The sequence below is a fragment of the Copadichromis virginalis genome, linkage group LG4, assembly GCF_057382275.1.
Source record: "Copadichromis virginalis isolate Kocher_CV1m ecotype Utaka linkage group LG4, C_Virginalis_male_GT1.1, whole genome shotgun sequence".
Taxonomy (NCBI): domain Eukaryota; kingdom Metazoa; phylum Chordata; class Actinopteri; order Cichliformes; family Cichlidae; genus Copadichromis; species Copadichromis virginalis.
The window spans coordinates 33327089-33338977 of NC_140621.1; the positions used below are offsets into that span (position 1 = coordinate 33327089).

The window sequence follows — 11889 nt, forward strand, 5'->3', positions numbered from 1 at the left end:
TTCATTCAACACATTGTGTCATGATTGGACCAAATTTAGACTTTCTAGCAACGGGGTCTTATTACCCAGAATTCTTTGTAAATCAAATGGAAATAAGATAATTTTTAATTCACGAGCTACAAGGTGGGATTATTCTGCAACCTTTGATTCCTAACACACTGACTTATGCTGCTGACAGTCCAGGGTTAGACACGACTGGATTATATTACTCATACCGAAAGAGCAGAGTGATGATCGTCGGGCATTATGTGACAGTCTGAAGGTCAGTACAGCTAAGCTCACCATGTGTTCCTGTGTACATAAACGACATAAACATGTTTATTCAGTGTTCCCTGATTTACTGGTGCCTTTCTGTATATGCATGTTCTCCTAGTACTCTCTTAGTTTTCCTCCCACGGTTTAAAGACTTGGCCATGGGTATGAATGTGTGATTGTCTGCCTTTCTCTGTTTGTTCTGGACTTATGACTTGCCCAGGGTGTATCCTTCCTTTTGCCCTATGAGAGGGGAGACAGGATCAGGCTGCTCCTGATCATAAGCTGGATAAACAGTTAAGAAACTGGGTGGATGCTCATAATTTCCTGGTTTATAAGAAAGGTTCCCGACTCCCGCTGTTGAGCATGGAAACAGCACCCCCACCCCCCATCTGTCTTTCCACCTCATAAGCCACACTGCAGTTTTTGCCAGTGTACTGCAGCTATTTTTGACCAGGGATGCAATGTTGCTGTTTCAGTGATTGATGGGTGCATTTTGCTAATTTGTTGAAATAAAGCTAGCTGCGGAGAGATGTGGCATAAGCCAAGCTATCCAAAATTACAGCCATTCAAAGCAAAGCCATTAAGACTCAATGCCTGCCTCTCCCTGATGATCTTTGTCTCCTAACTCCCCAGGTGATAAAGACATAGATGACTACTACGCCAGGAAGCATCATCCTGACTTTGGTGGACGGGGACCAACCCACATGGTGAAGCTGAACGCAGAACCCCAGCAACACCAGCAGCACCAGCAGCGGCAACGTCCTCGTCGAGTCCAAAGGGCCATGTCGCAGGACCACGTCCTGTCTCCTCCCAGGACGCCGCGACGTGGAGAGTACGGCCTGTCTTCCTACGGTGTGATGGCGGCTGCAGCATATGGAAGCAGCCGCCACCTCTCGGAAGAGCAGCTGCTCTCAGCGGACCGCCTCCATTCCCAGGATCCGCTGTTGCTGTCCCCAGCAATGAGGCGTGACAAGTTCCGGGAGAAGGCCATGGCGAGGGCGATGTCTCATGCTGACATGCTGATACCCACCACGCCAGTTATAGACCGCCACAAGGTGACCAAGATGTACTCTCAACCCAGTGCCTCTACTGACTCCTACAACACGCTGACGGTCAACCACCAAGTGACCACGTCTAAGAGGCAGGCGTTTGCTTCCCGACGAACACACACGGTGGACCACCTGAAGTACATTCCCGGCCACCACCACACATACCACACTGCCAGTAAGAACGAGGTAACTGTTTAACTCCGGGGTTGAAGCATTCCTGAGACCCACCACCAACATCGACAGAAGGATACTCAGCAGAACTGTTCAGTCTTCTCATCAAAACAACCTCCTGCATTTAAGAAAAGAGAACAAAAAAATAACTCTTCCGGCTTTTTAGCACAAGCTTTCTGTGTCATCCAGATTTTGGATAATTAGAATCAAACCCTGGCAAAGACATCTCTCTTTTAGAGCATCATAAGGGCTTTGCGCGGCGACACAAAGATCCTTCATGTCGGACATTAGACAATGTGAAGAAAATATTTTTTAAACTGGATTTGGGACTGGAAGGGAATTGTATCAACTTTATAAATATATAAATATGATATATTTACTATTTGTATTTTCAGTCCTTGTTATAGCTTTAGAGATTCTCATTAACTGATGTAAGCACTTCAGATGGTGCCTCTTGAATTGTCCCATTTCAGCAATGAAGTGGATTTGTGGGTTAAAAAGCACAATTAATGACTTCCCTTTTTTTCGATTAAGTTTTCTCTTCTTCTTCTTCTTCTTCGGTGAATGGCCAGAACATATCAGCTTATTAGTGAAAAACAAGGCTATTTTTGTTGCATATAATAGGAGATTGTAAATAGGCTACATTAGCAGCATTAACCTAGAAAAGCTGGCCCTCCGGCATTATTTTTTCTCCCACCTGGAATCCTTGATTCCTACTTTAAAATTTTGTTTTAGATAAGGTGAATTCCCCCAAATAACATTATTTCCACAGATGTCGGCAAAATATGTGGATTTAATATATATCTGGGGGGTATTTTTTTCTTTTCTAACTGTGCTTGTAGCATAGAATGATTGTGTGTGAAAAAAACTTTTACCAGTGTTGACTGGCAGCTTCAGTCTGCAGAAATAAGTCTACAGGTGAAAACGGAGCCTGATGGTCATTCAAATTTGCTGAATTTCCATATCCTTGCTTTGTCATCCGTAACCCCATCCATCCATAATTCTCAGTTTGTGATTGGTCAGCTGCTTCCATCTCTACATATCAAGCACTCCGTGTTAAGAAGTGCACAAGTTGTGTAATAGTTTGTCGATGTGATGGACCAATCAGTACTAAAGAGGACATCACATCGCCTGTCAGTGAAGCATTGATTAAAATGTTTGAGATATTTTCATTAAAGCAATTGCCTTATTGTATGGAATCCCATATGCTCTTAACTGAACAATCAGGCTTGTTGTCTTTGCTTTCTGTGCAATATTATTGACTATAGTTTACCAGCAGAACCAGCAGCGAAAACCTATACGGTGAGAGATGTTGCAGTATATATACCTCAAAAATTCAATTGAAGAAGTCTCAAACTTTGCAGCCAAAACAACCATTAGATATATCAATCTTCCAATTCTTATTGAAAGTTGTTTAAACTTTACTCGAATAAGATTTATTAAAGTTTTATGGGCTTACAGGTATGTGAAAATACTGTGCTTCTGTTTTCAGTTGACCTGGGAGGTGGGGAAGGTTTTCTCGGTTGCTATATGAAGATCCAGTCCAGGAAGTGAGACAGTCGGGGTCCAGATTTTATACTATTAATAGAAGTGTGGCTGTTAGGATTTGTGTAATTCCTTCAGGGCTTGGGTTTTCTACATGGACTCGCCACAGTGTGTCATAAAGATTGCCAAAGACAGTTTTTTAAGGCAAATTTCTATTAAGTGCAGGAAAATTTAAGCGTGCCATTGCACTTTTTAACTACAGGTGGAGTGTCATGCTGCTTCCTGCCAATCTAGTCCCTATTTAAGTCCCAATTCAAATCCCAGGGAAAGCCAGTTAAGCACCTCCTTTAGGAAATGGTCACATGTCCAAAAAAATAGCTTTCTCACTAAGACAAGTCCCATCTTAATTTAAGCCTAGACTGAATATAAAAGATGGACGTAGCCACCAACTTCAGCTTTCTGCTGAAGCGGTGTGTCTGATGGAGAATCCAAAAACACTTTCACACCCTTTAGAAATAAACATCCTGCTAAATTAAAGATAATTTGTAACTAACAATTGAAACTATGAACTCATACAGAAAGTGTCACACATCAAGTGAGCAGTACAGTCATTTTCTGATAGACTTTTATAAAATTAGTACGGAGCCCCGCAGGGGACATGGGAGAAGAAAAATTAAGGCGGACTTTTGTGAGATCCCGCAAAACTAACTCGGGATCTCGCAAAACTTTTGCGAGATCTCACAAAACAAACTCTTTCTGGGTCACAAAATACACTTTTAAGATATTTTGAGGCGTGAATGTAGTTGTGTAAACGTCAGATACCTGCTCGGTTTACAAGACATCACATATTTGCAAAAGTGCTCCGACGTTTTCGGAGATCTGACACCCACCATCTCGAAGCTAACGGGAGGTCGAGACCTACTACAGCCGGGAGGAACACCGCTTTCCCGGCACATCGTGCCTCGACCTCCCGGTCGGCTTCGTGCTGGCGGCCTCCGAAGAATGCGGCTAAAACTTTTGCGAGATCCCGAGTTTGTTTTGCGATATCTCGCAAAAGTCCGTCTTAATTGTTTTTTCTCCCATGTCCCCTGCGGGGCTCCATAAATTAGAGATTTAAAGCTACATCCAACTTTTATATTGTAGCTCAGTTTATGGTATAAAGGCCAGAAATGACATTATGTTTTCATTAAAGGTCAGGAAATGCTCCTCAGAATAACCTTTGTATTTCTACAGACTTGCTATTTCCATTCCCAAAATGTCAGGAAATAAGAAATTGAAATCGTGTCTCTTTGTGACAACTCTCAGCAGACTGGACAAGTAAGATATCAGGAAAACTGTTGTTTCTTTCGATATTTGAGTGGTCAGCCACTGTATATACAACTTGGATACAATATTACTTGTGATTTGGACTGTGCAATTTAAATGGAAAACTTCAAAGGAAAGCAATGGCTCATTCCATTCAATTCTGTGATTATGCTCAAGTACGCTCATGCATTGTTGCACGTTTTCCTTAAGTGTGCTTCATTTCTTGTCATAACAATACATTTAAAATTGATTTACGTTGTGGAGCATGAAAGGTTGGCCAAATGTATCTTAAGTTCAAGAAATGTATTTCTTTGTTTTAATGTGCCACTTTATGTTTTAATGTCAGATATGCATTTAATGATGTCAGTTTGAGGTTGTCTTTTTTCCAACTTTACCGTCTTTGTACACTATTTTTTTCTTCCTATATTGGAAAGTGCTTGCACAAATGAGGGCCATTTGAAGAAGGCGTGATTAATAGACTGCTTTAGACAGATATGTGTTCATCCAACTCGCTCGACTAATTTCACAAACTTCTGCTCCTTCTTTTCACTTAATTAATAATGATGTCATCCCAAGAGCCTTTTCTCTATGTGCAATATTTCCTGTTCATGCAGTATAGCTCTATAGCTCTATTACTCTTTTTAAAAAGTTGTGAAGTTCATTGGCTGCCGTACAGGCTTTGTTGTCCTTTTTATTTAGGATTGTATTGTCTTTCATAGTCAAAGAGGAGTTTTTATAATACAGATAAATGTGGTATGAATGAAAACACGTCTATGTAACTGCACAAATAACCGGAGACTAACTTAAAGGCTTCAACAAACAAATTATGACTGTTCTTGTGCATTTTTCTGTTTACAAATTATTAAAGCAAACCATGTGTGTTGTATATATGCGTTTAATAACGTGTGCTTATATAAGTCCAAGATAACAAAACTCGGAAACCCGTAGCGTGAACCTGGGGAGGACTTGGATATTATGCAGATGCAGAAGCACCAAAAACTGCAGTTCCTCAAATGGCCACAGGAGTTTTCCTCCAAAAGCCAGTAAAAAACAAAGTAAGGTCTCTGCCACATAGGCCTGGTCACTAACCTTACTGCTTACGGCTGGAAAAAATGTGAATTCGGGCCAGTTGGTAAGTGTTTGCAGGAGGTTGCTTGCTGTTGCTAGGTGAAATTAGTCACAAAGAAAGATATGATGCTGCAGCAAAAACCTCCTTGCAATTGCTTTTGTTGCTAGCAGATTGCCCTGACAGTCAGTACTTTGCATTGAACTCTCGCCAACTACTCACTAAGAGGTTGCAAAACTGTGAAGCTTGCAATGCAAACCTTTGGAAACATGATGGTTTCAGCAGTGAGACACAATTATTGTTTTTGTTTGTGGTTTGAGCATTTGACGTTTCACTACCCTCGTCTGATAGCCTTTTTGCAAAAAAGTGGGCGATCTACTTCACTAATTAATCCTTCACAGGTGGCATACTTGGTCAAAACTGGAGCCTCCCAGCAAGTTTCCTGGTTTGAACCCTGGTGAGTTCACTTCTGTGTGCTTTCCATGGATACTCTAGCTTCCTAACACAGTCCAGTGCATGTCAGGTTAGCTGGTGATTCTAAATTGGCCATAAATATGCTCTAGATCAGTGGTTCCCAAACTTTATTGCTAGGCCCCCTTTTGTTTTACAAGAAAAATGTTCACATCTTTTTTCACATCACGCTGTGCGCCACGTTATTGTTTACATGAGATGAATTGCAGAATCGCAGTTACTGTTCCCCCATTTAGAAAGGCAGAGGCGTCACAGTGTAATTATTTTACGTGTAGTTGTTTTTTTCCTGTGTAATAATATTCAACATTGCAATAATTACAATACCTTTTTCAAAAAATGCCTCTCTGTGCAAAATAGGTTTAAAAACATAAACAGCTGTGGGATCCTGTTTGTCCGTGATTTGAACCGGGGGACAAATCGTGGCAGGATCAGCCTGATGTTATTTGTATCCAGCTGTAACTTTACTGTATAAAGAGCAAAGATCTCCAAAATGTCAGGAGTAGTTAGTCATTACAACAAGTGTTTGTGAACTAAAAATCAAGAATGTGGGATACTGTTTGTCCGTGATAGGAAGAGCCCAGCGCTGCTCCCGAGGAAGGGAAAACCAATTCTGCAGGGGAGACCTACCTCGGCACTTGTGCAGGTGAAACCAAAGGGAAGATTTGCTTCACCATATTTTCTAGTCTTTGGCTTAGAATGAAGTTGGTTTGGAAACATATTCAGCGATGCTTCATCTCCTGCTTTGCGTTTGTGTGGGCGCCCCGTGCTAGTAGTGTCCAAGCGTTGTTGTTTTTTTTCCCCTTTTCATACCGCCCCCCGCAATGGCTCTGCGCCATACCCCCCCAGGGGGGTAGGCCCCACACTTTGGGAAGGTCTGCTCTAGATAAAGTAAGTAGAGTAAGATTCTGCATTCAAAAATGAGTCCAAAGGGCTGTCTTACAATAATCTACAGTGAAAAAAGAATTTATGCAGTCCTGGAAGTGTTTCCATAGGAATTCTGGGGGTAAATAACAGTTAAGTGCACTTAATAAAATCTACTTGATCATCTGGAAGTGTGACCACCTCTATAAAAGCAAAAGGTTTTAGCAGTTTACTGATATGCAGCATTTAGGTGCTGACCATGCAATGCTCAGTGAAATTACAAAAAAAAAAAAAATAAGAGCTACATTCAGACTCTACAGGCCTCAGTTAGTGTGAGAAGTCAGCGTGCATTACAGAATAATTAGAAAAATACCGAGTATGTTTTTTCTTTTATTCACTTCATTTCCTTTCCTTTCATTCACAGTACACTGTTACTCACAATAACAGTCAACTCAAGCTACCTTCCAGGAATTGAGTTGACTGTGAACTCCTCGGTACACCAAGCTATCCTAGAGTCAAATGTGAGGCCTTCTGTCGGACAGATAAAGCTTGGCCTAAAAATTGGATCATGCAACAGGATGATGATGATGCCAAGCAAATCAGTGAATCTACAGTAGAATGGTCCAGTCAGAGTACAGACCTCACCCTGACTGAAATGCTGGGGCTTGGCCTTAAGAGAGCTGTGCTTAGATGAATGCCTGCAAAATCACAGAACTGAAGCAATTAATGAAGAAGAGTTGGTCAAAATTCCTACAAAACAACCTGAGAGGTTGTCATACAGAAAATGTTTACTTCAAGGTTATTGCCGGTAAAGGTTGTTCTATGAGATTAATTTTTCACAGGACTACATAAAAGATGAGTTGGGCATAAGAACCATCTCAGCATTGTTATAACCAGGTGTGTCCTGGCACACCAACAGACACCTTGTGCATATCTCTAAGACAAAAAAACAGATTTGGATCCACTGAGAATTACAATGTGGTTGGTTTCGCTTTATAATAATTTCAAAGAACACACAAAAATACCTGTACCCCAACCTGCCTTTGCATTCCTGGTCACTGACACCATCAACAAAAAGCACTGAGCCTCATTACTTTTATGACACATGTATTAATACCTTTTGCTCCCATCATGTCCTGGTCCATCTGAAACCCTCTTGAAATTCATAGCGGAGTGAGCAGGCCATGCATTTTGTACAATACCAGAACAAAACCTAATGGTCACAATAGTGCACACACAAATGGGCAGATGGCAAATAGCAGTGGTTTCCACTTTCTTCAACACCCATCCATTTGCATTTAGATGGAAAAACGAACAAGGTTATTTGGACAACTGTGGCCCAAATTGAGGAGCAATGGTCAAATGTTTGGCCATTAAGCAATTTAATCCTGTTCCCTCTGTGTCCTTTATCAGGTTAATTAATTCAGATAGCTGCTTGAATGATTCCGACCATCATCAACAGCTACTGGTGTTCAAAAAGGTGATATGGTGTATACTGTAAAGTGGTCCCGCTTACTATCAGCAAACCAACAGTCAGAAGGATATATCCTTGTGCTATTGAGCCCTAGTGCTAATCCCAACAATGCAAAATAACCAAGTACACTCATGAATCATTCCTTTGTTGTTGTTGGTATTTTTCTGAAGAAAAAAACAAAAAAAACATGCAGAGAACTTCAGGGTTTTATCTGTGCTGAAATATGGGATCTGAGTTGTCTGGAAGGACAAAGGATTTCGAGCTGCTGAATCACCACTGTGATCCAATCAGAAGCCACAGCAGCGTGAGGGACAAACGCTGCTCTGATTGATTGATGTGCCAAACAAAGAACGGACAGAAGGCAAGCAAGCAAGAACCAAAGGAAAAAACCCATAGCCTTATCCTCACCATCCACTTTAGACAACTTTTGAATTTTTTATAGCGCTCTTTGGTGTTTACCTTTTCACTGTGTCTCCTCCATTTGATTGTACGAGTCTCTCTCAATCTGTGTGTTCTAGTCTTTTAACTTATTTACTTTTCTTCCCCTTCTTCCTACCTGATGATTTTTTCCAATATTGCAGATTCACAATTGGCACTCCTTGGTTTTATTCAGGGCCCATTTTTATAAGATCTTCATGAAATACTTTGAGTTTATATTCTTTGATTTATACTAAAAACGTTTTTATTTAATTTTCTTGAATTTCCAGTTTTCTCTTACTTTAACTTAGTCTGTTCGTCACTTTGTCAAAACACTAAAACTCTCAAACTCATCAGAACTGAATTTCATCTCCTCCGTCTATCATCTCATATTTGCATCCAACACTCTTAAATTTCAATCATTCTACACTGTAAACTGTAATATTACCTTTATATAAGCTCCAACTGTGCAACACATACTCATAGCTGGCAGATGAGTGAATGCATTAGATTGTTAAGTAGAATATTTACCTAACCATAAAGAGGAAATACTCAAATAATAAATGCGGCTGACCAGCCACAGGGGTGGAAATAGAAGCTATTATCTTTGCTGCTATTATACCAATAGGATCCAACCTGAGCAGAAATTGGACAATTCATGTAATCTATGGTTCACTACGAGAGTTCTCACCTCCCGGGAGAAATGAATGGATGTGGGCACCATGTAAATGCAGAGAGTTAATAGAGTAGGGTGCTTAAGGAGCCTGTGTAAACACCGTGCCATTCACTGGTGACCATAGCACCATGGGAGTTTGAAGATGAATGCAGCTAACAGGCTGCGGCTGTTCCCACTGCAAAGCACACACACATACGACTTTCTCGTAGGCGGCTGCTATCGATCCCTCCGACATACTGCTTCGCTGTTGCTTAAATGAGAGCAGTCAGTAGCAGAGCTGTGTGTGAGATAGCCTCTAGTGATAGTTGGTGAATGGGGGTGGAGGGGATGGGTGGGAGGAAATTGTATAACTATAACATAAAAAGTAACAATAACCTGGAAAGGATGTGCATTCTGCAGATAAATACAGTCTAAGTTTTTTTGTGTTAATTTTATGAGTTTGACAGCCAATCGAGCATTCGTCTGAGATTCTTACAGTCACAAGAGAGTGCCTTAAGTGTTTTAATCCTTTGTGTTTTAAATCATAATAAAAGGAAAAAGAAAAGCATTCAAAGTATATGAAAAGTGCTGCATACACTGTATAAATACAATTCAGTTGTATTTATACAGCGCCAAATCACAACAACAGTCGCTTCAAGGTGCTTTATTTTGTAAGGTAGACCCCACAATAATGCATACACAGAAAAACAATCACAACCATATGTCATGGCGACAGTGGGAAGGAAAAACTCCCTTTTAACAGGAAGAAACCTCCAGCAGAACCAGGCTCAGGGAGGGGCGGGGCCATCTGCTGCGACCGGTTGGGGTGAGAGAAGGAAGACAGGATAAAGACATGCTGTGGAAGAGAGACCGAGGTTGATAACAAGTATGAATCACTGCAGAGAGGTCTGTTAACACATAGTGAATGAGAAAGGTGACTGAAGGTGGCTGAATTTACTTGACTGAAGGCTTCTGCATAGGACACATCCATGTTTCCTTGACTCCCTCTAGAAGGGAAGAACCTCAGATCTCTTCATTGACTTAGTTTCACAGATTTGACCTGGCTTTCAATCCTAACTGTGTGATATGTATTGGCATTTATGCAGCATAAACTTTATAGTATATAAATAAATGACTTTATTTCTGACTAAATGACTAATTAAGAAACCACAAATGACTCTGCTAATCAAATGTGGTTCGCATCATTTACAGGACTCTCCTTTGATCCAAAATGACTGTCTCTGTGGGAACTGTGTGGTGTGTCTTACCTTCTTGTGGTCTGCACTGATGTGCTGCTGTTCATTGCATTTACATGAACCTCATTATTTCCTTTCTGTCACATAAGACATTTCTCATTGTGAATCCTACACAGGATCCACAGAATGATCCCTTTCGTGATTTTATAACCCACAAATTAAGCAGTGAATGATTATGAAGTGGCTACCTGCAGATGATAATAATCCATAACTCGGATGTGATTAGAGTAATTTCCTAATGGGCTCGGCAAAGCACCGGCGGACCACAGATGGATTAGTTGTATACCTCAAATGATCCCAGACCTCATCACCTTGGTCAATTTTACCCACCAAGAAAAGTTAGAGGGCCGCTGAGCTGCGCATCAGAGATGAGGACTCTGTCCAGAAAATGATAATGATAATTACCGTCATAACGATAATAACAACAGTTATGGGAGTTCTTGCAAACTCCCTCCTCAAATATCATGGAAACATCCTCGTTAGGGTAGACCAAAGGAAGCCTTATGTTTATTAGAGTAGCTGCAGGGTTTTACAACAAATAAGAGCAGCCATTGCTATAAATGTCACAATGCATCCAAATGGCCACGGTTTCATGAGTGATTTTAACATACCTGAAGAGAACAAAGTGAAAACAAGACACAAAATCTGCAAATTCATTCCAAATCCCTCCAAAATTGACCATAATTAGATGTTTGTTGAATGTAACTGCCTAAATTATATTGTGATATTGCACATAACTATCTTCCAAGCTCTTAAAAAGTCCTGTTTCTTTGCTCCAGTGTTCAATTAAATACAAAGCTTACTGCCTCACAGATATCCTGCCTGCATTGTCTTATTGACAACAGCCTTCATTAATCACACACCATACACACCATTCATTCTCCATCTGCTACCGAGATAACAACGGCACTAGTTTTGCTGAAGTCACACACGCTGGATGCTCACAATTCTCAGTCATTCTTTACCTCCTTCCCTTCTGTTTTCTCCTTCATTTTTTTCACACATTCTAGGCAAACTCAGAGTTTTTCCCTCCCTCAACCTGGACTTTAACTCGTGAAGCACAGCAGATACTCCAGACTTCAGACAGTACAGGTCACAGAGCAGATCAATGTGCAGAACACCAGAGGCCGGGCCCTCTCCAGAGTCCGAGCTCGGCTCTCGTGTCCATTTGATCAAATGCCAGCAGAAAAAAGTAACACCTTTCTTTTCATGCAACCAAAATGAAAGCACTCCGGATTTTTTTAAACTATTCACAGTTTATTTGCAGTCAGAACAGCTCAGTGTTCAACAGCCCTGTTACTTAAAGGTTGCACTCGAGCTGCGCTGCAACAGTACAGCAATTCCATGAATGATTAAATGTCCAGAATTAAAGCTGCTTGAAACTGTTGAACAGTTTAAGACAGCTCCCGTGTAAATGAATGGTC

General features: G+C 40.9%; 1 protein-coding gene across 4 annotated transcripts in view; it reads left to right on the forward strand.

Annotated features, from left to right (window-relative positions):
* shisa6a (shisa family member 6a) overlaps positions 1 to 5151 on the forward strand; it is an 85332-nt gene extending 80181 nt beyond the window's left edge. For all 4 annotated transcript variants that reach the window (XM_085455015.1, XM_085455017.1, XM_085455018.1 and 1 more), the window contains one exon: positions 889 to 5151. In XM_085455015.1, the coding sequence (XP_085311141.1) occupies positions 889 to 1502 (614 nt within the window). In that variant the 3' untranslated portion in view covers positions 1503 to 5151. The remainder of the gene's footprint in view (positions 1 to 888) is intronic.
* Positions 5152 to 11889: the final 6738 nt, after the last annotated feature.